Source organism: Barbus barbus (assembly GCF_936440315.1).
Source record: "Barbus barbus genome assembly, chromosome: 24".
Taxonomy (NCBI): Eukaryota; Metazoa; Chordata; class Actinopteri; order Cypriniformes; family Cyprinidae; genus Barbus; species Barbus barbus.
Genome location: NC_136752.1, coordinates 26,555,548 through 26,577,146, shown reverse-complemented (window position 1 = coordinate 26,577,146; position 21,599 = coordinate 26,555,548). Strand labels below are relative to the sequence as shown.

Here is a 21,599-nt window from a genome sequence, read left to right as displayed (position 1 = left end):
CAAACGCGGCCGGGCGAAACATGAATGCTGAGCAGGGAATTTTAATGGATTAGCATTTCAGCTTCATGATAAATGAAATCCGCTTGGTTTGATATAGTGAGCGTCTTACATCAGGAACTGACTCATCCAGTGGCCTCATATATCTGATCATATGTCAGCAGATTGATTATATCTCATGAATATTTCAGTTTAATACTTGATGAAATTACTAATAAATGTGATTCATAAACGTTAAGGTAAAATTGTTTAAAAAAATTGTTGAAACGATGATTTGGCTACTTTAATTGTGTATTTCTCTACATCTCTTTATCATCACAAAGACTGCAGAGACCTGATGTTTGGCGAAGTTTCTACTGATCAGATATACTGGACTAGATAAAGCTATCTATGATCTGCACCGCCTCTAGTGGTGAAGACACGCCACTACATCAAACCGCTATATTCACTCACTGTGCTTCAACGCGCATCAATCAATCAAAAATATTGCCTTGAAAATATTGTTTTATGTTAGTATTAATACTGTTATATTGCTTTTGTTATTATTTTGAATTCTATTAATTTTTATATTTTCATTTTAATTTTAGTTGAAATTTTAACTTTGTTGTGTTTTTGGATTTTTATGTAGTTTTAAGTTTTAGACAATTTCTTTTTTTTTTTACTTTTATAGCGGGGTTTTAAAAAATTATTTTAAATTAGAAATAATTTTTTTTACATTTTTCATTTTCATTTTACTTTTGCCTGAAGTTTCAATAACTTTGTTTTTGCTTTTTTATTTTATTTGTTTGTTCATTTTATTTATTTATTTTTTATTAAGTTTTAGTTTATTTATAGGCTATTTATTTTAGTACTTACAGTAGTAACAAAAAAAGTGGCCTTGGCAATTAGCTGAAATTTTATTTCAGTTAATGTTTATTTCAAATAATGAGTTTTTTTTTAGTTATTAACAATAATCTCATTTAGTATAAGTCTGACAGAAGTTGCTGTTTTATTGCCAAACACTTCAGTGTTTCTGATTTGCAATATGTTTCTTTTTGCTTAGTTTAAAATGTATTTATATATATATATATATATATATATATATATATATTTTTTTTTTTTTCTCAGATTTGGTAAACTGTCCAAACCAAATCTCAAATGTCTTGTGTAATAGCTGCTCTATGCTCTTCTTGGTGTTAACCTTTTCATATTTTCATGCTTCAGTTTCATACTGTATGCTTATTTTTAAGGTAATTAAATTGTGACAACTATTACATAACTTCAGTTCATTTACAATTACAAAGAAAATTCTACAGTTGATGAATGTGGTGAAATGAAAAGATGTAAGCTCAAAAAAAAAAGTATATATACTGCACATATTAATCTGTGATCTCTCGAAACATAAGGATTTCATCCTGTCTGAGGATGAAAAGTGTGAGTGTGTAGCAGGTAAAAAAAAAACGTTTGTGTTCACTGGGTCATATCATAATGACACAGTTTTACTGTGGTAACTGATCTCTCTGTCACCTCCTGTTACCATAGAGCTCAGGAGTACAATTACAGCTGCAGAGACACCTTACACACACACACACAGTTTCTGTCCTTTCCACACTCACCTTGAAGCGACTGCACAGATCAAACGGCTTCACTGTAGAAATGTTTTGAGGTCAGCGCTCACGGTTGATGTTTGAGGGCCGCGTTTCATGTCGCACACACTTCTGGGGTCCCTGAACCACGGACACAGACACCAGTGAGTAAAACTCCTCCTGTCTCTCTGTGACCCTATTCTTACCGTAATTTTTGTTTTATGACATGCTCTGTTCATTTAACCTCTAACCTATGAGTTTGGACACATGAGATGTGTGCAGCTTTATCATATGATTTATAGATGTTTCTGTTTGCATCAATGAATAAAACATTTTGCACACATGCTGTGCGTCATTTGGACTAAAATAAAGAGAAGAAAACGCCAGTCCATTAGATCAAACCTTGTTTCTGCTAGGAAATAATAAGTAAAAATAACTGCAACTTTATATTTTCTTATGTCTCACAATTCTGAGTTTGTAACTCCCAGTTTAGATTTATTCTGAGATATAATCTCAGATTATATTACAGTTCTGATTTTTCCTAACATTCCTGAGTTTATCTCAGTTCTGAAGTTTATATCTCGCAAAGCTGAGTTTATATCTCTTAATTCTGATATGAAATCTCACAGTTCTGACTTTTTTCCTCTTTGAGATATAAACTTGTAATTGTGAGAAAAAAATTACAGTTAGGCCTATCATTTTATTTATTTATTTTATAAAAATTGGCTTTCATATTTAAATGCTAAAAAGCATGCTTATGGACAAATGTCTAACATGCTCATCTGGAAGAGAGATGGAGAGCAAACGTGTCTCATTACGGAGATCTCTGGCTATGTGATTACTGCTAAGAAAGATCAGGACGGATCCTCTGTGAAACTAGAGAGATGTGATATTCAGCCTCTTATCAGCATTCAACAGAGCACTGCATACACTATGAATGACTTGTGTTCAAGTCCTCCTGGGAAGTTTGTATTTCTGAGTTGGGAAGTCATAATTATGACATCAGATGCGTTAACATCTAACTTCAACAAAATTATTAAATAATATGCATCAGTGTTCAGTGTGTGTGTTGTATATCATTATAGTACACACTAGCATAATTGTGACCCTCTGCACCATAAAGTCATAAGGGTCAATTTTTTGAAATTGATATCATCTGACAGCTGATCAAATAAGCTTTCCATTGATGTATGGTTTATTAGGGTGGGACAATATTTGGCCGAGATACAACTATTTGAACAAATAATAATCAAAATATAGAGAAAATTACCTTTAAAGTTGTCCAAATTAAGTTTTTAGCAATGCATATTACTAATCAAAAATTAAGGTATACTATATTTATGGTAGGGAATTTACAAAATATCTTTATGGAACATGATCTTTAATATCCTATTGCCCAGGTGATATGCTCACTTTTTCATAAAAGCATGAAATTTTGTACACTTGTATAGTTTGCGGCCCTAAACATTTTCAGAAATGGAGCCAAATGATGTAATTTGTGTCATATCTCCTGAACCAAACATGATAACGCAGAAAATGTGATGTCTACCCCTATGTTTTAATTGTCAAGGATTACAATGAGACCATAAACGGCAATATAAATTGTTCAGGTGAAGAGTTAATGCTGAAATCAGCGATGTAAGAAGGAACAGTATATGAGCATCACATTTACAAAAGTCCATATTATGGCTATTATTTTTCTTTCTTTGATAATTAACTATTTTATTCAACAGTACAATAAAAGGATGTTTTAATTCATTATTAATTTGTTACATTTAGTGCTTTCCTGGGTACTCAAAGCGCTTTACATAGAAGGGGAATCTCCTCAACCACCACCAATGTGCAGCATCTACCTGGATGATGTGACAGCAGCCATATTGAGCCAGTATGCCCACCACACACCAGCTAAATAATATTTTATTCAATAGTACAATAAAAGACTGTTTTAGGCGGTAGCATGTTTCCAATACATTCTTGTTCTCTCTCAACAATGCTCTAACATCACACGCAGATGGCAACACAATCTTGTTAAATTGTGTTAAATTCTGCACCTCTTCTGCTGCACCTCTGTCATTTTCTCTGGGTGTCTGGAATTGTCAGTCAGCGGTCAACAAACTTCATTCTGGCCATTGCTTCTCAGTCTACTCTAAGTATCTTGGGCTTGACTGTGACCTGGATTTGTCCAGAAGACTATGCAACCCCTGCTGTTCGCTCGAACAACTTCCCTTTCTCTCAAACCCCCCGTCAGGTTGGAAGGGTACTGGTCTTCTAATTTCTGATAATTGGAAATACTCAACCCACTCTTCCCTTTGCATTAAAAATTATTTTGAGTTTCAACTACTGAGTAGTTAAATTCCATATTGTAATGATTTATCACCTTCCTGGTCATATATAATCCTATAGAGGAGTTATAGAGGAGCTGTATGGCTTGCTGTCCTCATGCTGTCCTCATGGCAGTCCACTTGTAGTCTTTGGTGACTTCGAAATCCATCTGGAGAAGCCTTACACTGCAGACTTCCACTTCCACTCCTAGCTTCATTCAATCTGAAACGCCTTACCACCACAAGCACTAACAAATCAGGCAACCATCTTAACTTAATTTACACATGGAATTGTAACACAGACAACATTTGGTAAAACCTCTAGACATCTCTGCTCATTTCTTTATTATATTTAACCTACATATACCTGTGTGCCACCAATTCCTCTAACAGTTACTTTTAGGCAAAACCTACGCTCCCTTTCACCCTTCCATCTTTCCTCTGTAGTGTCATCCTCTCTTCCCTCACCCACCTATTTCTCATCTCTGGATGTAAATACAGCAAGTGACACTTTAGGATCCACTTTAACTTCATGGAGCAAGTGAGGCGAGGCAAAGCAAACGCACACCTGTTGAAGGAAAAAATATGATCTAATTGAAAGAGAACAACTGCACAATCACTTAAGCATAGGCTATTTATTATGCTTAAGTGAGTGTGCAGTTGTTCTCTTTCAATTAGTCCACTTTAACTTCATGTCAAGACAATATCTGTCCAGACAGGCCAGTGCATACTACCCCTTCTAACCTAAAAAGTTGCCCCATGTATCATCATCATTACTGTATTTTTGGGTGGCTCACCAATGTAATAGATTTCTCTAATATAAAAAATTAAGTATGCTTGACCAAATTTTTTTGGGGAGAAGAATTTATTGAAGATGGTAGTGTAGCAGTTCTTCAAAAGCGATTTTAGCATGTCTTCCTTCAAACAATCTTAACCCTTGTATGAATCCTAGCTTCTCCCAAAGTTCTGACTGTGGGATATAATTTTATACCTGAAGACAAAAGGGCAAGAAACAACAGATAGTGTTAGGACCTTCCCGCTGGAGATCCTGCAACCTACAAGAAGTTCCTGAGGAATGCTGTTCCTTTGTTATTCTAATGGCATGGACCATTTGGTTCACCTCTTTATAGACACTATATTTATTTCTTTACATTATTTCTTTCGCAGAATGACCTCCTGAACTTTAACCAGTCAGGTTTCAGCAGCGACCATTCAACTGAGACTGCTTTGCTGTCGCTCACTGTAGCCCTGCATTAGAGAAAGCTGATTCCAAATCATCAGTTCTTGTTCTGCTGGATCTATCTGCCAGATTTGACTCTGTGAATCATCAGATTATCCTGTCTACCATCACAGGATCTGCACTCCACTGGTTTGAATAGGTAGGTCTCACAGGTAGGTCTTTCAGGGTTCCCTGGGGAGGAGAGGTATCCAGGGAACAACCGTATCACAGGGTTTCCTCAAGGATCAGTTCTTCACCATATACATTACATCACTGGGACCCATTATACAAGCACATGGTTTCTCCTACCATTGCTATGCTGATGACACACAGCTCTATCATTCATTTCAACGAGACAATCCAATAGTAGCTGCATGGATCTCATGCTGCCTGACAAACATCTCGGTATGGATGAAAGAACATCACCTGCAGCTCAACCTGGCAAAGACTGAGCTTCTCGTTTTCCCTGCCACTCTGACTCTACAGCATGATTTCATCATCCTGTTAGGTTCATCAAAAATTATTCTTTGGTGACCAACTGACCTTCAAGGACCATATTATAAAGGCAGCTCGATCATGCATGTTTGCATTGCACAACATCAGGAGGATCAGGCCCTTCCAAACAGAGCATGCTGAACAAACTTCTTGCCCAAGCCCTTGTCATTTCTATTGCAATGCTCTTCTAGCTGGACTTCCATCATGCGCAAACAAACTTCGACAAATGTTTCAGAATGCAGCGGCACGACTGGTCTTCCATGAGCCCAAAAGGGCCCACTTCACACCTCTCTTTATCTCCCTGCACTGGCTACCGGTTGTGGCTCGCATCAAGTTCAAGACATTGATGTTTGCGTACAGAATAGCCACAGGTTCAGCACCCACTCTTATGAATCTACATCCCCTCCAGAAGCCTGAGATCTGTAAGTAAGTGATGCCTTGTGGTAAAATCACAGAGAGGCATTTTCGTTCACCTTTCCTGGCTGGTGAAATGATCATCCAACACTTGCAGTAATTAACAAAACACCCGACACGTTATCTGACAGCAACACTTATTTAATCCCATACCCGACTCATTTGACATAAAAACTGCAGCCCGAACCACACCTGCATTAAATCTCCTACTTGAGGTAGAAAAAACTCATTGTGAACTATTGTGAATAGATTAAATACAGAAAGCAAGCAAAGAGCAGCCCCTTTAATCCCCCAGAATCACTACAGCTGTCAATCAGTGGCAGCGCGATTGGTTTCATTGCTCAGCGTGTACTGAACCGAGTCGAAATAGTCTTGGTTATTGGACTCGCAACCTGCCTGTGCTTTTCACACCACACCCTACACATAAATATTATTCCACCGGTTACATCAAATATTAGTGGTTCACCTGCGTGTACCCGTCCGCATGCAGGACTCTGGCTTTCCCCTTGTGGACAACATAATAGACAACTCAGGACCAGAGACTCATTGTAAATTAAATTTACATGAAATATGTTTGAAATTTCATTCTGCATCTTCTGAGATTTCATTGTAATCCTTCTCATAAAGTCACTAAATTAACCATTAAATGTTCACCTGATTGCGTTGCCGTCTGCGTGTGATGTTAGAGAGAACAAGAACGTATTGGAAATACCCTTACCTGAGATGATTTTTATATATATATATCTCTCTGAAATATATGATAGTATTCTTGAAAAAAAATCGTTTAAAGTATTATTGAATAAAATATTAGTTATCAAAGAAAGAAAAAATGAATAGCCATAATATGGACTTTTGTAAATGCTGTGATACTGTGATGCCCATTGCTGATTTCACCATTAACTCTTCACCTGAGCAGTTTATGTTGTTGTATATTGTCTCATTGTAATCTTTGACCATCAAAACATAGGGGTAGACATCACCTTTTCTGTGTTATCATGTTTGGTTCAGGAGATATGACACAAAATACATAATTTGGTTATGGCGGAAAGTAAAATGGTCGCCATGGCAACCACTAAGGCTCCATTTCTGAAAATACTACTATACAAGTGTACTAAATTTCATGCTTTTATGCAAAAGTGAAAAGAAAATTCACATCACCTTGGACTATAATGATTTTTGGCATAAAAGAAAAAATCAATAATTTTGACCCATACAATGTATTGTTGGCTATTGCTACAAATGTACCCGTGTTGCTTTTGACTACTTTTGACCGTGCTACTTATGTTTTGTGGTCCAGGGTCACAATCTGTTACTAGTAAACTAAACTAGTAAGTTAAACTTTCTTTGTGTGTTGTTCAGCGGATCACTCTCATTCCTGGCTATAAGTATATTTTTTTCGCTCATAACTTCTGGAAAGAAATAGCGCAGACACTGAACAAGGCTGAACATTTCCAGTGCATGTGTGTCGAAAGGCTGTATGCATGCACTGTGTTCTCATCATAATGGAAGTATTCTCTGTGCTTTCAATCGGATCTAAAGCAGTGCTCTGTTTTGTGTCTCCTGGCTGTGCTCTCAGGTGTGGAGCCTCCCACTGTTGCCGGCGGTCAGCTGGGTGCAGGTGCGGGGGGTTCGCCTTTCTACCGTGAGCTGTGGTTCATTGTGCTGATGGCTGGAGTCGTGCTATTGCTGCTGGCTATCATTCTGGCTATAGTTTTACAGAAGGCTCTCAATAAATCGCCTTTCACCAGAGAAAGGCCGCCCCTCGTATCAGTGCCGCTCCACCGCCGCAGGCCGCTGGCCATCTACCCACCCAGCAACTCCTACCTGGTGAGCCCAAAACATCCTTATTTTACACTTTGCAGGTTTGAATAGGCAAGCGGACAGTGTGCAGATTAAAGAAGTGGAAAGATATCTGAGGAAATATACAAGGACGTGTTCACCAGAGCTGGGTAGATCCATTGCTGATTCCAAATTACATGACAAAAATTGTAGTTAGTATTTTAGTACAAATTTTAAGTAATATAATCAGACTACTTTTAAATTGCTTTCGACTTAACTCGTTTATCACATTGATTTAAAATACGATAATCTTGATATAAAAAATACAAAGTATGAGAAAATATATTCCATTTGTTGTTATCAACAACTTAAAGTGCATTAAACACTAGGTTATATTGCATCAAGGTTTCCCAAACTGGGTTTGTGAAGGAGCTGCGGGGGGTTTATGAGTTTAATGAAAAGCTAATAATTAATTAAACCATCAAAATGTTAAAATGAATAAAACACTTACTGAAAAATGAAATATTTTATTTGTTAACCTGCATGTCGTGCGACCATTAACTAATGTCACAGAACCAATGAACATGCAAATGTGATACTTCATTAATAAAATATTTATTTTAAAATCTCTACTTCAAGTAAATATATCAGGTGAAAAGGGTTCAGGTGACAAAAAACTGGTGAATGTGTTTGAAATGGTCTGACTAATGACTGATCTCTGTCCAGAGAACCAGAAGAACTTCTGTATAGCGGTGGGAAAATTCAAAAGATGAAAAAGAGGAATCAGGGAGACTCAGAGGATTTTAAAATGTAATTTAATCTAATTACTCAATTTTACTAAGTACTCAATTTTTGGAATCTGATTACCTAATCCAGATTACATGTAATCAGTTACTACCCAGCTCTGGCGTTCACACAGAACCAGTTTTTGCATTCCATTTGGACATTTTTGACCATTTCGCTTGTTTATTTTGCTCACATTTCCATTAAGCTATGAAAGCTTTTATTGTTAGTTATATTTTTATTTTATTTTTATTGTGAACATTAAGGAAAAAATGGTCATTTTATTTAGCAAACATTATAAGAACATTTCGAATGTTCTGAAACAAGTAACAAGAAATAGCATACATATGATGCCTGGTGTATAAACAATGTTTACAGATTATTACTACTTGATAACTTTGATCAACGTTCTATAAATGAATATTTGTTTATAACTTTGGAAGAACCTTGTCAGAACGTTCTCTATTAGCTCTAAATTCTTCAAGATTGTTCAATTTAAACGTGATAAATGGATGTCTTTGGTGAGTTTGCGCTGTGTGACTTACTTTGCACTCGCATGTATCGCATTTATAAAAAATAAAAAAAAACTTTTCTTAGGGAATTCTGTTCGATGTCCTTCTGAAAGGTGTTTGTGTGTGGAAAAACACTGACAGGTTTGTTCCTCACAGTTCGACACGGTTCCAGAAACAGTGGGATCTCCGAACAGCGTCACACTGAAGGCCTTCACCATGCACATGGAGGTCAGACCTTTATTTACATGCAGCAGCAGCACCTGGTGGACAAAATAAAATCACCCAAAACATAAGCTTTCTCTGCATATAGCCTACAGTAACTATGGTAACAGGAGGTGCAATTTTAATGTACAAAAAAAAATTAAAATCAGCGTTTTAATATCATAGACATGGTACTGTTTTATTATTTATATTTTTTGTTTTCATTTTAGTTTTCATAATTTTGCTGTTTTTGTATTCCCCCCCTCCCCCCAAATATATCTATAGTCTTTCTTAAATTTTATTTTAGAATTGTTGCCTTACTATCTTAAATATAATTTTAAAAAATTCACTTTATTAAATGTCATTTCAGGTAATTAAAAAGGATTTAGTTTTAGTTAACAGTAGCTCTGCTTTAAACATACGTTTATCAAATAAATATAGATCTAAATGAATGTTAATCTAAAATGTAAGATTAAAATTATAGTTATAAATATGTTGAAATGATACATTTTAAACTCGAAAAGGAAAAATGAAATGATTTAATAAAGTTGATTTTATTTTAGTTCATGTTTATTTTAATTCAGATAATGGAAAATTTTGTTTTAGTTAAGGATAAGTTTAGCATGATTTAAGCATATTTATAAAATAAATACTACATCTAAATGAACAGAAATCGAAAACTTAAGCTAATTTCATCTTTAATTTTTTTTCATTTTGAAATATTAATATAGTTGTAAATGCCTGTCGCAATAATCAATATATCGACTTATTGCACAATATAGGTGCATTTTTGGTGACGCAATATATTGCCCATTATATTTACATCAAAGTTAATGTCACCATGTTTTTTGCATTCCACTTGCGCCGGTGTCTTTTGCAGCTTCTCGTACATGATGTGGTGTAGTCATGAGGTGCTAGTTTAAAGTTTCATCTGCAGATATGGCCGTAGTTAGGATCTGTGCCTTACGGTTATCTCTGCTAAGTAGGGATGGTGTTTTTCAGCAATATACACCCTTAATTTACAGAGAAAAGAAGGTCAGGGAAAAATCTCCAGACAAGTTCTTAGTGCATTTTTCTACTTGTTACTTTGCACTTTTTTTTTTTAGAAAAAGTTAATTTACTATATATTAAATTTTTTTAAGGTATCTAATATTTGGATACTTCATTTCCAAGATCTAAATATTCTTAAGAATTAAAAGTTTGTTGTCATTTGAAAGTGTATAGGCCTTCTTGCATTATTATGCTGTTAAATCATGATTATATATTCAGTGGCATAAAATTACAATAATATCGCAATACATTGCACAACAAAAAGTTATGGTGACAGGCCTAGACGGTGCTTTATTTTACAAGTTCTGTCAGATGCTGAAGAATCGCTGAAGCCTCTTCTCGTGTTCTTGTGTTGTTCAGGAGGTGATCGAGAGTAAAGTGATGGAGGACGATCGTTCTGCTGAGGGTGAGGGGGGTTTGGTGACAGTCTCAGGTCTGTACACACAAAACCCTTTACAGCGCAGCGTCAGCCAGCTCATCGACAAGAAAGATGAGGAATCATGGGAGCCGCACTTCAGACGCCTCGACAGCGGCCTGGTGAGAACATCACTTACTTCTGCTGGACAAATGCTTTTTCTCCTGAAACATGATTTTGATAACCTGTCGTATGTTTTGTCAGTTTGAAGATGAGGAGTTTGTGGACACCATCAAAGGCTTCAGCACAGTCAGGAAGGAACACACCATGTTCACCGACACCAACCTTTGACCCTCATCTCACGTCATCAGTACTTTCTCCAAACAGAGCGGAAACTGAACTGAGCTGTTTTGGTGAATTCAGAACAGCTCTGGGACTCTATGGACTATGATACCGACAGGAGGAAACCGGATTATACAGCAGATAAAGCATACAGCAATAAATAAATAAATAAAAGTTCACACTAATATGAAACCACTGACTTGAAATGAATAATGCTGTATGACGGCAAACAAGCATTGTTTAACATTAGCTTAGAAAACGGCAACTTTGCTGAAATATATTGCTTTTGCTTTTTTATTTGAAACAAAAAAATAATTTTATGATGAATGTAATGTTTAAGCAATAAGCACAAGACCCTACTTCATAATAAAGATATTAAAGACAAAACTTTTCATTAAGACGTATTATGTTAAAAGTCACAATCCATAACATTTAAACAGAAGTTAATATTTGGACTTCAGCAGTTTTGTAGTAATAAAATAATACATATATAGTTTGTTTTCAAGGGCTGGATCCATGAAACATTATGCAATTCTTAACTGCTATTAATTTCTAACATAATATTTTGAATTCTGAAAATATTTATTCTTGCAGCAAAACTACAGCCAATACTATTGCGTTTCATGCACTGATCAATGTTGAGATAACAAATGGAAAGAAATTATCCCAAAGAAAAGAAATAGTGTTTATTACATTTTATCTATTTTTCTGTAGCTTTCATACATTTTCAATACATAGCTTTAAAGGCAGCGAGTTTTATTCTGGTGAAAGTTTTTTTTTTCTTTCTTTTATTGGTTGTTGACAGGATTTTCGTATTTAAAAAGAGATCCAAAATCCCCTCTGTAAAAGCCTTTAATACATCAACAAAATCAAACAAGAAATTTCAACCTGGCATTCAGATTTCTCTTCTGGAAATGTATGCAAATTAGTGCATTTTTAAATTAAATAATGCCATACTAGATCAATCAGCTGAGGAAATACGGTGAGTTCCATTAGTTACATTTTTAAAATGGTGTCTTGCCTTAAGAAAAAAGACGATTCTTAAGACAAAATGAACAAATGTATTAGTTACCAGTGTGAAGCAACCCCAAGACAAGTATTTTATACATAGAAAAGACAACAGTAAAAAAAAAAAAGTTTTACAGAAAGACAAATGCACAGCAGGTTTGATGAACAGATGCTTTTATTTGAAAACTGCCCTGCTACATACAATGCATTGCTTATAAAATGGACCATTAATGCTGCATTAAAAATAAGGTCAGTTTCAAAGTATAAAAATTTCATGCATTCAAAAAGGCAGTGTTTCATTATTGCTTGTATAAATATATAATCTCTAGTTATTAAAGTACGTGTACCCTGATTTACTGTGCACTGCTAATGTTTCTCAGAATCAGGCCACGACCGCCCGACGACACCAACAAGAGCTGTAGTTCAATGCTTCACGCTAACGTCGTGCTCCACAAAACCGTTCCCTTTGAGGCCAACTGAAAGTGCATGCAGCCACTTTTACTTTCTGAACGCTTTACAAACATGAAAACTATTTCTACCCTTTAATCAAACCTTTTGATAAATTTCAGCCCACAGAACAGAAACTGCTTAGTTTAAAGGAATAATTCATGTTCCAAACCTGTATGACTTTCTTTCATGGAAAAAAGATAAAAAGCAACTGAGCTGCGGAAGATTTGAAATATGGCACATGATCCTTATGGACCTCTTTCATGCACAGAAGAAATAAAATCATACAGGTTTGAAATAGAGTGAAATAATCCTTTAAAGGAAGTTTAAATTAGCTGAAAATGTACTCAACATCAGGGCATTTACATCACTTGCTCACCAATGGATCCTCTGCAGTGAATGGGTGCCGTCAAAATGAGAGTCCAAACAGCTCATAAAAACATTACCATCTTATGAAGTGAAAAGCTGTGTCTTTGTAGTAAACAAGTCAATCATTATCACTTAACAAGACATTAATGTATGTACTGGAGCGGTGCGGTGTGGATTATCATGTTTTTATCAGCTGTTTGGACTCCCATTCTAACGGCACCCATTCACTGCAGAGGATCCCATAGGTGAGCATGTGATGCAATGCTACATTTCTCCAAATCTGTTCTGAAGAAGAAAAACTCATCTACATCTTAGATGGCCTGAAGGTTAGGAGATTTTCAGCAAATTTTAATTTTTGGGTGAACTATTGCTTTAAGGTCGAACATCTACAAGACTCTACAAAATCTCAATCTCTCCATAAAAAAACCTCCCAAAACATTCAGCTTTTATAGCCACACATACAAATAATATCACCTCCAACAATCATTGAATCTTCTTAGTGAGGACAGACAGACGTGTTTCTCTCTTTATAAGTGTGTTTCAGCTCTTCATATCTTAAAACAGAAATCCAGCCCAGAGATCAGATAAAAGTCCAACATGTCCACTGCTGAGATCTCACAGATTTCACTTCAACTGGTAGCAAATACTTGTGCCGTTCACTCCTAATCAACTCCATATTAATACTGTTACAGAGAAATGTTCGAAAGCTGGTCGAACAGAACAAAAACAGAGTTTGATAATGTAGTATCTGGCAATGAAGTAAACATTTGTACCTGCCTTTGCTGGAGAGATTGCTTTTAAATCACTGAACTCATTTCATTCTATGATTTACAGCTATCAACATCTTAAATCCCATTTCATCTGATGGAAAGAGGGAAATCTTGCATCTAGATCTGCGCTAAAAACAAACTGAATATGATGTAAACGTGCATGAGTTACGACAGCTGCTCTGTGATAACTGGTGGAATCTGACAGTAAGTGAAATGTGAGCTGCATTAGGAAATAAACTAAATACCACCCACAATAACATCTACACAAAACACGTTCAGAGTGAAAAATAAATGCCACTGGTGGGTCAATTCTGTGCATGATTAGACAAGAACATCATCTGGAGAGATGCAGATGATCAGATGCCCGACGTACCGATGATGTTAGCTGCTTTTCAGCTCCAGAAACTCTACGTGGGACACAGCACTGAAACAACAGACATGAAAAGATAGTAAAAGCCTGAAATGTATTACACTAATGGTCAAACGTTTGGGATCAGCAAGTGTGGTTTTTTGTTTTTGTTTGTTTAAAGAAATTAATTATTTTATTCAGCAAGGATGCATTTAATTGTTTAATAGTTACAGTAAAGCACTCAGCAGAAAATCAGTATTTTAGAATGATTTCTGAAGGATTGTGTGACGCTGAAGACTGGAGGAATGATGCTGAAATTCAGCTTTGATCACAGGAATAAATTACATTTTACAATATACTACAATAGTTTTAAATTGTAATAATATTTCATATTACTGATTTTTTTTTATCAATAAATGCAGCCTTGGTGAGCAGCGTTTTATATGTGACCCTGGAGCACAAAACCAGTCTTAAGTCTCTGGGGTATATTTGTAGCAATAGCCAAAAATACATGTTAATACAGTTTGGGTCAAAATTGTCAATTTTTCTTTTATGCCAAAAATCATTAGGATATTAATTAAAGATCATGTTCCATGAAGATATTTTGTAAATTTCTTACCTTAAGTATATAAAAACTTCATTTTTTATTAGTAATATGCATTGCTAAGAACTACATTTGGACAACTTTAAAGGCCATTTTCATTTTTTTGCACTCTTAGATTCCAGGTTTTCAAATAGTTGCATCTCTATCCTAACAAACCATACATCAATAGAAAGCTTATTTATTCAGCTGTCAGATGATGTATAAATCTCAATTTGAACAATTGACACTTAAGACTGGTTTTGTGGTCCAGGGTCACATATTGATGTGTTTTGCTGTATATTGTATATTATTAGCAGCTCAATTTCTTCCTTATGAGACAAATAATGTTCACTAACACACATCACAGAGAAGACAACAAATTCTACACACACACACACACACACACACACACGACACAAATCTATTTTACACACACTTGTGTGTCTAGGTGGGTTTACTTATCTATGGCTTAAAGACAAAATGATCCCCTTTAGACTGTAGTCATTATAATTAGCGATATATAAAAGCAACACACCTCTTTCACCTGTTCTCTCACACCAGTGCTAGAGGTCAAATGAAGCGAGAGCAAAAATAAAACATAAAACACACAGAAGATCAATGAGGCTCAGACTGACAGTGACAGAGACTGATGAGTGATTCAGACGTCTGATACCTTTGAGGATGTAGTCGGTGAGAAGAGCAGGAACTGTGTCACTGTCCTCACGCATGGCATGAAGAACTACAGAGAAAAACACAGACACATTTATACATGTACAACACTACACATGCACACCCTCAATATTTTTAAACTGATTTCAGAAGCAGTAGCATTATTAAACTAAATTAATAATAATAATAATAACAAAATAATTTATAGAATGAAAAATATGCACTACCACTGAAAAGTTTGGGGTCAGGAAGATTTTTTTGTTTTTGAAAATGTATTTGAACAATATTACAGTTAAAACCGTATTATTGTGAAATATTATTCATTTAAAATAACTGTTTTCTCTGTTAAAATAATTTAAAATAATTGTTTTAATATTTTTTAAATGCAATTTATTCCTGTGATGCAACAAACATTTCTGATTATCATCAATGTTGAAAACAGTTTTGCCGATTCATATTTTTGTGAACAAACAATTCTTTGATGAATAGAAAGTTGAAAAGAACAGCACTTATTTGAAATACAAACTTTTGGTAATATTATAAATGTCTTTACTGTCACTTTTGATCAATTTAATTAATCTTTGCTGAAAAGTAAAAGTATTATTTTCTTTCTTTCCAAAAAAAAAAAACAAACCCTACTGTATTGTATTTTTTTATACAATTGTATATGTAAATTGTATATAATTAAATTATTAATTAATATTTAACAACAATCATTTATACTGTTCCAAGTTACAGTTTGAAAGATTGTGTGAAGTTACAGTATCTGAAGTGCCTGACCAAAGTCTCATTTGTGGTCAGATTAAAATGAAAGTATATTTGTTATCAGATCACGTTGAAGGGATGTTAATAAACTCACTCTTGGTCAGGATCTGCAGGTCTTCAACAGACGGTGCTCCGCTGCTCCTGTCATACGGGATAACCGTCGTCAGATACTGAAAAACAGACAAAGCTTGTCAAAAACATAAAACAACAAAGTCCACTTTTATAGATTGTTTAACCAATTTTTCAAAAATGTCAGAACATGTACAAAAACAATATATAATAATTATAGTGCTGGGCAACGAAGATTTTGTGTACATAATATATGTGTGTGTACTGTGTATATTTATTATGTATATATAAAAGACACACACATATTTAAAATATGCTATGTTTATATATTTAATATATAAACATAGCATATTTTTCTTATATATATATATATATATATATACACACATGCATGTGTGTATTTATATATACACATAATAAATATACAAAGAACACACACATATATTATGTACACAAAAACTTTTATTTTGGATGCGATTAATCGTTGCCCAGCACTAAATAATTCTAATAGAACAAATGTGTTTAAGAACAATAAGAGACTTTCTTTGTGCCGATTTGGAGAAAAAGGTTAGGTTATCCCCGAATTATTTTAAACATGGCAAAATGTGTAAAACGAAGCTGCAGTTGTACTGATATTTCAAAGAAATCAGCCAAATTATTGTATAAATGAACAGACGAGGGTTTGTGTAGAGCTTTGAAAATGTTCCAGTTCTACAGAGATCTATGGAGATTTCTGCAGATGTAGATTTTGTGTGGGCTTGCTAATGAGTAATTAGCATCCTTACGGTTCCTGGCACATGTAAGCGGTTGGATCTCTGTTCGGCGCCTGTGGTCTTTATCTTCCTCTTTTTCTTCAGCAGCTCTCGATGTTCTTTCTGTCGGTTCTGCACATCGATGAGTGCCGAGATGAAGGTGTTCTTCACCTCCTTCTCATAGTCCAGCTCCTCCCTCACCGCCAGCTGATCAATCAGCTCCTCAGAGAAACCACGGATCTGCTGCTCCACCTCCTCCAGACGCTCCAGCAGCTCAGACACGCACAGACCACGCAAGCCTGAGACAGAGACCAGCGAAAAGATCAAAGTCTGAAGTCATTCAAACGCAAGCTTACTTCCATTTCTACAGCACCGTTATTTCATAACACGCTCATTTCGACATTCCAGTTCTGTCTGAGATATAAAAGATACGTGTCAACTTCCAACATAACAGCCCTCAAAAGTACTTAAACAGTTACCATTTTACATTTTGGCAAAATAAACTAGTAAAATATGCTAATGCAGGGGTTCCCGAACTTTTTTAATCAGCTGAACCTCTCAGAAATAAAAAATTTACTTGAACACTTGTTAATATTTTAATAATTTAATGACATGTGCATGTTCACTTTTCTCTGGTTAATGGTGAGATGACATGCAAGTAAACAGATCAAATATGTAATATTTTTTATTAATCATTTAATTTATTAATTCTTTTTTTTTTTATTACCTACATATGGGGCTGCATGACTTGGCGAAAATATAATTATTTTGTCATATATTGTAACTGCGATCTGAACTGCAATATGACATTTATTCTCAAATGAAAACTATATATCTAAAAGTATACTTATAAATTATACATGACCATTTTATTTAAGATTTCAATTAATTGTGCAGCCTCTTAATTTAAATAAATATAAGTAATATAATATAAAAAAAAACATTTTACAATCAATTAAATTCTTTTGATCAACTCACAAACCTTCTGCAGCCATTTGGGAAAAATATTAACAGGCAAAAAAAGTACAACAGGCTCATACAAGTAACCATTTTATACAATTATTTAAGAAAACTGTCAGGAATAAAGAACTAAAACATATTAAGAGCACTGAGAGGTTTTCTAGTTTTCTATTGTTTTGATGTTTGATCGTTTAGAAAGACTGGCATCATTACATTATATTTTTGTATCGACTTGGATAAAATCCATACTTAATATTTATACAATAATTATTATTTAACACTTAATTATCTAAGGAAAGGTTTTCCATAGTGGGGGTTCATGAAAGAACTTGCAGTGGATTCTGAGTTGATGAAAAACTAAAAAACAATTATTGATATCTAATATGCAAATAATGCAAAACAATTTACTACAAAGTGAACAGGGAAGTCGTGGCCTAATGGTTTATCGAGTTGGACTCGTAATCCAAAGGTTGTGGGTTCGAGTCTCGGGCCAGCAGGGATTGTAGGTGGGGGGAGTGAATGTCCAGCACTCTCTCCACCCTCAATACCACGACTGAGGTTCCCTTGAGCAAGGCACCGAACCCCCAACTGCTCCCCGGGCGCCGCAGCATAAATGGCTGCCCACTGCTCCGGGTGTGTGTTCACGGTGTGTGTTCACTGCTGTGTGTGTGCACGTTGGATGGGTTAAATGCAGAGCATGAATTCCTAGTATGGGTCACCATACTTGGTCGTATGTCACTTCACTTTTAAAAAATATATATTTTATTTGTTTACCTGCATGCCACATGACCATTAACCCACATCAGAGAACCATTCAAACATGCAAATAGAGTTGGCTGACAAAAAAGCTGTGAATACACACATGCAGTACTTACGCTCTTCGTAGCTGCTGCTGGATGTGGAGTGTGTGAGTGTGTGTAACTCATGCGACATCAAGGAGAGGTCAAACTGAGACGGACTCTTGTGATCCTCATCATCTAGAGACTGTTGCATGATCTCTTCAATCTCCTCTATGACCTGATTAACACACAGTTTATGGAGTGAGTGTCAAAGAAAACGTATAGCAAATATACAGTGGTGTGAAAAAGTGTTGGCCCCCTTCCTGATTTTTTTTTTGCACGCTTGTCACACTTGTGTTTCAAATGTGTCAGATCATCAAACTAATTTAAATATTAATCAATGATAACAGAAGAAAACACAACATGCAGTTTTTGAATGAAGTTTTTTATTATGAATGAAAACCCACATGGCCCTGTGTGAAAAAGTGCTTGCCCCCTAAACCTAATAACTGGTTGGGCCACCCTTAGCAGCAACAACTGCAATCAAGCGTTTGCGATAACTTGCAATGAGTCTGTTACAGCGCTGTGGAGGAATTTTGGCCCAATCATCTTGGCAGAATTGTTGTAATTCAGCCACATTGGAGGGTTTTCGAGAATGAACCGCCTTTTTAAGGTCATGCCACAGCATCTCAATAGGATTCAGGTCGGGACTTTGACTAGGCCACTCTAGTCTTCATTTTGTTTTTCTTCAGCCATTCAGAGGTGGATTTGCTGGTGTGTTTTGGATCATTGTCCTGCTGCAGAACCCAAGTTCGCTTCAGCTTGAGGTCACGAACAGATGGCCGGACATTGTTCTTCAGAATTTTTTGGTAGACAGCTGAATTCATGGTTCTATTTATCACAGCAAGTCTTCCAGGTCCTGAAGCAGCAAAACAGCCCCAGACCATCACACTACCACCACCATATTTTACTGTTGGTATGATGTTTTTTTTCTGAAATGCTTTGTTACTTTTACGCCAGATGTAATGGGACACACACCTTCCAAAAAGTTCAGCTTTTGTCTCGTCAGGCCATATTATTTTCCCAAAAGTCTTGGGCATCATCAAGATGTTTTCTGGCAAAACTGAGACGAGTCTTTATGTTCTTTTTGCTCAGCAGCGTTTTTCATCTTGGAGCTCTGCCATGCAGGCCATTTTTGCCCCGTCTCTTTCTTATGGTGGAGTCATGAACACTGACCTTAACTGAGGCAAGTGAGGCCTGCAGTTCTTTAGATGTTGTTATGGGGTCTTTTGTGACCTCTTGGATGAGTCGTCGCTGATCTCTTGGGGTAATTTTGGTCGGCCGGCCACTCCTGGGAAGGTTCACCACTGTTCCATGTTTTCTCCATTTGTGGATAATGGCTCTCACTGTGGTTCGCTGGAGTCCCAAAGCTTTAGAAATGGCTTTATAACCTTTTCCAGACTGATAGATCTTAATTACTTTCTTTCTCATTGGTTCCTGAATTTCTTTGGATCTCAACATGATGTGTAGCTTTTGAGGATCTTTTGGTCTACTTCACTTTGTCAGGCAGGTCCTATTTAAGTGATTTCTTGATTGCGAACAGGTGTGGCAGTAATCAGGCCTGGGTGTGGCTAAAGAAACTGAACTCAGGTGTGATAAACCACAGTTATGTTTTAACTGGGGGGCATTAAAGTGTGACAAACATGCAAAAAAAATAAAAAATCAGAAGGGGGGCCAACACTTTTTCACACCACTGTATCATTATGAAAATGATTATTGCATCAATGACTGGCCATCACTTAAACAGTCTCAAAGGTCTGGAGTGTATATACTGTACCTGTTCTGCAGTAAACAGCGGCTCCTCGCTCACACATGAGATGATGATGGTGTGCATGTCCATCTGATCTCTGAGGTCCTCATCATCCGACCCGTCAAGATTATTGCCCTCCACCCTCTGAAAACACACACACGCACACGCACACGCACACACAGTGTGAGATCGGTCTGCACTGGCTGAAAGAAATGCATGGATGAATGGATGGACAGACGGATCTCGCCTCCTGAGGTCGGAGGTTCAGTGTGGGCAGGTGTAGTGAACGTGTGTGAGAGGTTTTCCAGTCCACTGGCATCACATTGCCGTAGTTCTCTGTCAAAGTGTTCCATATCCTGCCAAACAACAAGAAAACAGAAGAATAAATTAGAAAGACAGAATCTACAAGATTTCGTAAGGTTCATATATACAAGTTTTTGCTTCATACACTTAACCCTGTGAAGCCATTATTTCTTAGTATTATGTCTCAGTAAGATGATACTAATATTTAGTTTTATGATCCAAGCCTTGTAGTTTCAAATAATGCACAATATATAAATATCATAATATGCATAATGCATATCATAATACCTTTTCAAAATGCCCTTACAAAAATGGTACTCCAAGTTATTTCCAAGAATACCATAGTAAATGATGATACTTTATTGTAGTGTAAATAAATAATCACAGCCAAAATATGAAACCTGACCACTAATTCTCCAAAACATCGCGTTGTTTACTTTGAGCTATTAAAACTGGAGCGAGTGCATTTATATAAACGTATCTATTATGTAAAACTTATGAAACACTATATGACATATTTCGCGTTGCTGATATTTTGAGTATGATTTTGTCACTCACTCGTCATCGAGCAGCAGCTCGCGCTCACTCACTGCCCTCACAGAGACGCTCGTGCACGCGCTGCTGGAGTGAGGGAAGCTCGCGCTCAGCGTCTCGTCGAAGGATGCGAAGCTTTGGGTCTGCGGTGAATTCTCCGGTCCCGCGGTCCAGCTGCTGTGCGAATCTGCCGCTTTGAATTCGTTAAAATCCTCCCAGTCTTCATCGAGCGGAGCGACCGGGGCCGCCATGACTGTGGCGGACGATGGTGCACAGAGAACGCGCACGCACTAGAGGACGGAGGGGGCGGGGCGACGCAAACACGCGTAATCAAAGCCACTTTTAAGAACTTATTTAATTAGGAGGATCCGTTTTAAAACTTTGTACCTGTAAGAAAAA

General features: G+C 36.2%; 1 protein-coding gene across 2 annotated transcripts; it reads right to left on the bottom strand.

Annotated features, from left to right (window-relative positions):
- Positions 1–12,200: 12,200 nt before the first annotated feature.
- Positions 12,201–21,506, bottom strand: LOC306843578 (fasciculation and elongation protein zeta-2-like). Of its 2 annotated transcripts, XM_079375109.1 has the most exons (9): positions 21,225–21,506; positions 20,611–20,719; positions 20,391–20,507; positions 18,650–18,791; positions 16,848–17,113; positions 16,088–16,163; positions 15,233–15,298; positions 15,095–15,122; positions 12,201–14,051 (listed from the first exon to the last, which is right to left on the bottom strand). In XM_079375109.1, the coding sequence occupies exons 1-8, from the start codon at positions 21,449–21,451 to the stop codon at positions 15,112–15,114; spliced, it is 1,014 nt and encodes a 337-aa protein (XP_079231235.1). In that variant the 5' UTR covers positions 21,452–21,506; the 3' UTR covers positions 12,201–14,051; positions 15,095–15,111. The 2 variants fall into 2 exon arrangements, with proteins under 2 accessions (XP_079231235.1, XP_079231234.1); XM_079375108.1 differs by lacking the exon at positions 15,095–15,122 and having other exon boundaries at positions 12,202–14,051; positions 21,225–21,490.
- Between the last annotated feature and the right edge of the window lie 93 nt (positions 21,507–21,599).

Bases quoted from the DNA above. Each gene is read 5' to 3' on its own strand.
- LOC306843578 (XM_079375108.1), bottom strand. From the start codon at position 21,451: ATGGCGGCCCCGGTCGCTCCGCTCGATGAAGACTGGGAGGATTTTAAC. The intron at 20,508-20,610 runs GCGAGATCCGTC...GTGTGTTTTCAG, and splicing joins TGAACCTCCGACCTCAGGAG to AGGGTGGAGGGCAATAATCT. The intron at 18,792-20,390 runs GTACAGTATATA...TGTGTTAATCAG, and splicing joins CGCTGTTTACTGCAGAACAG to GTCATAGAGGAGATTGAAGA.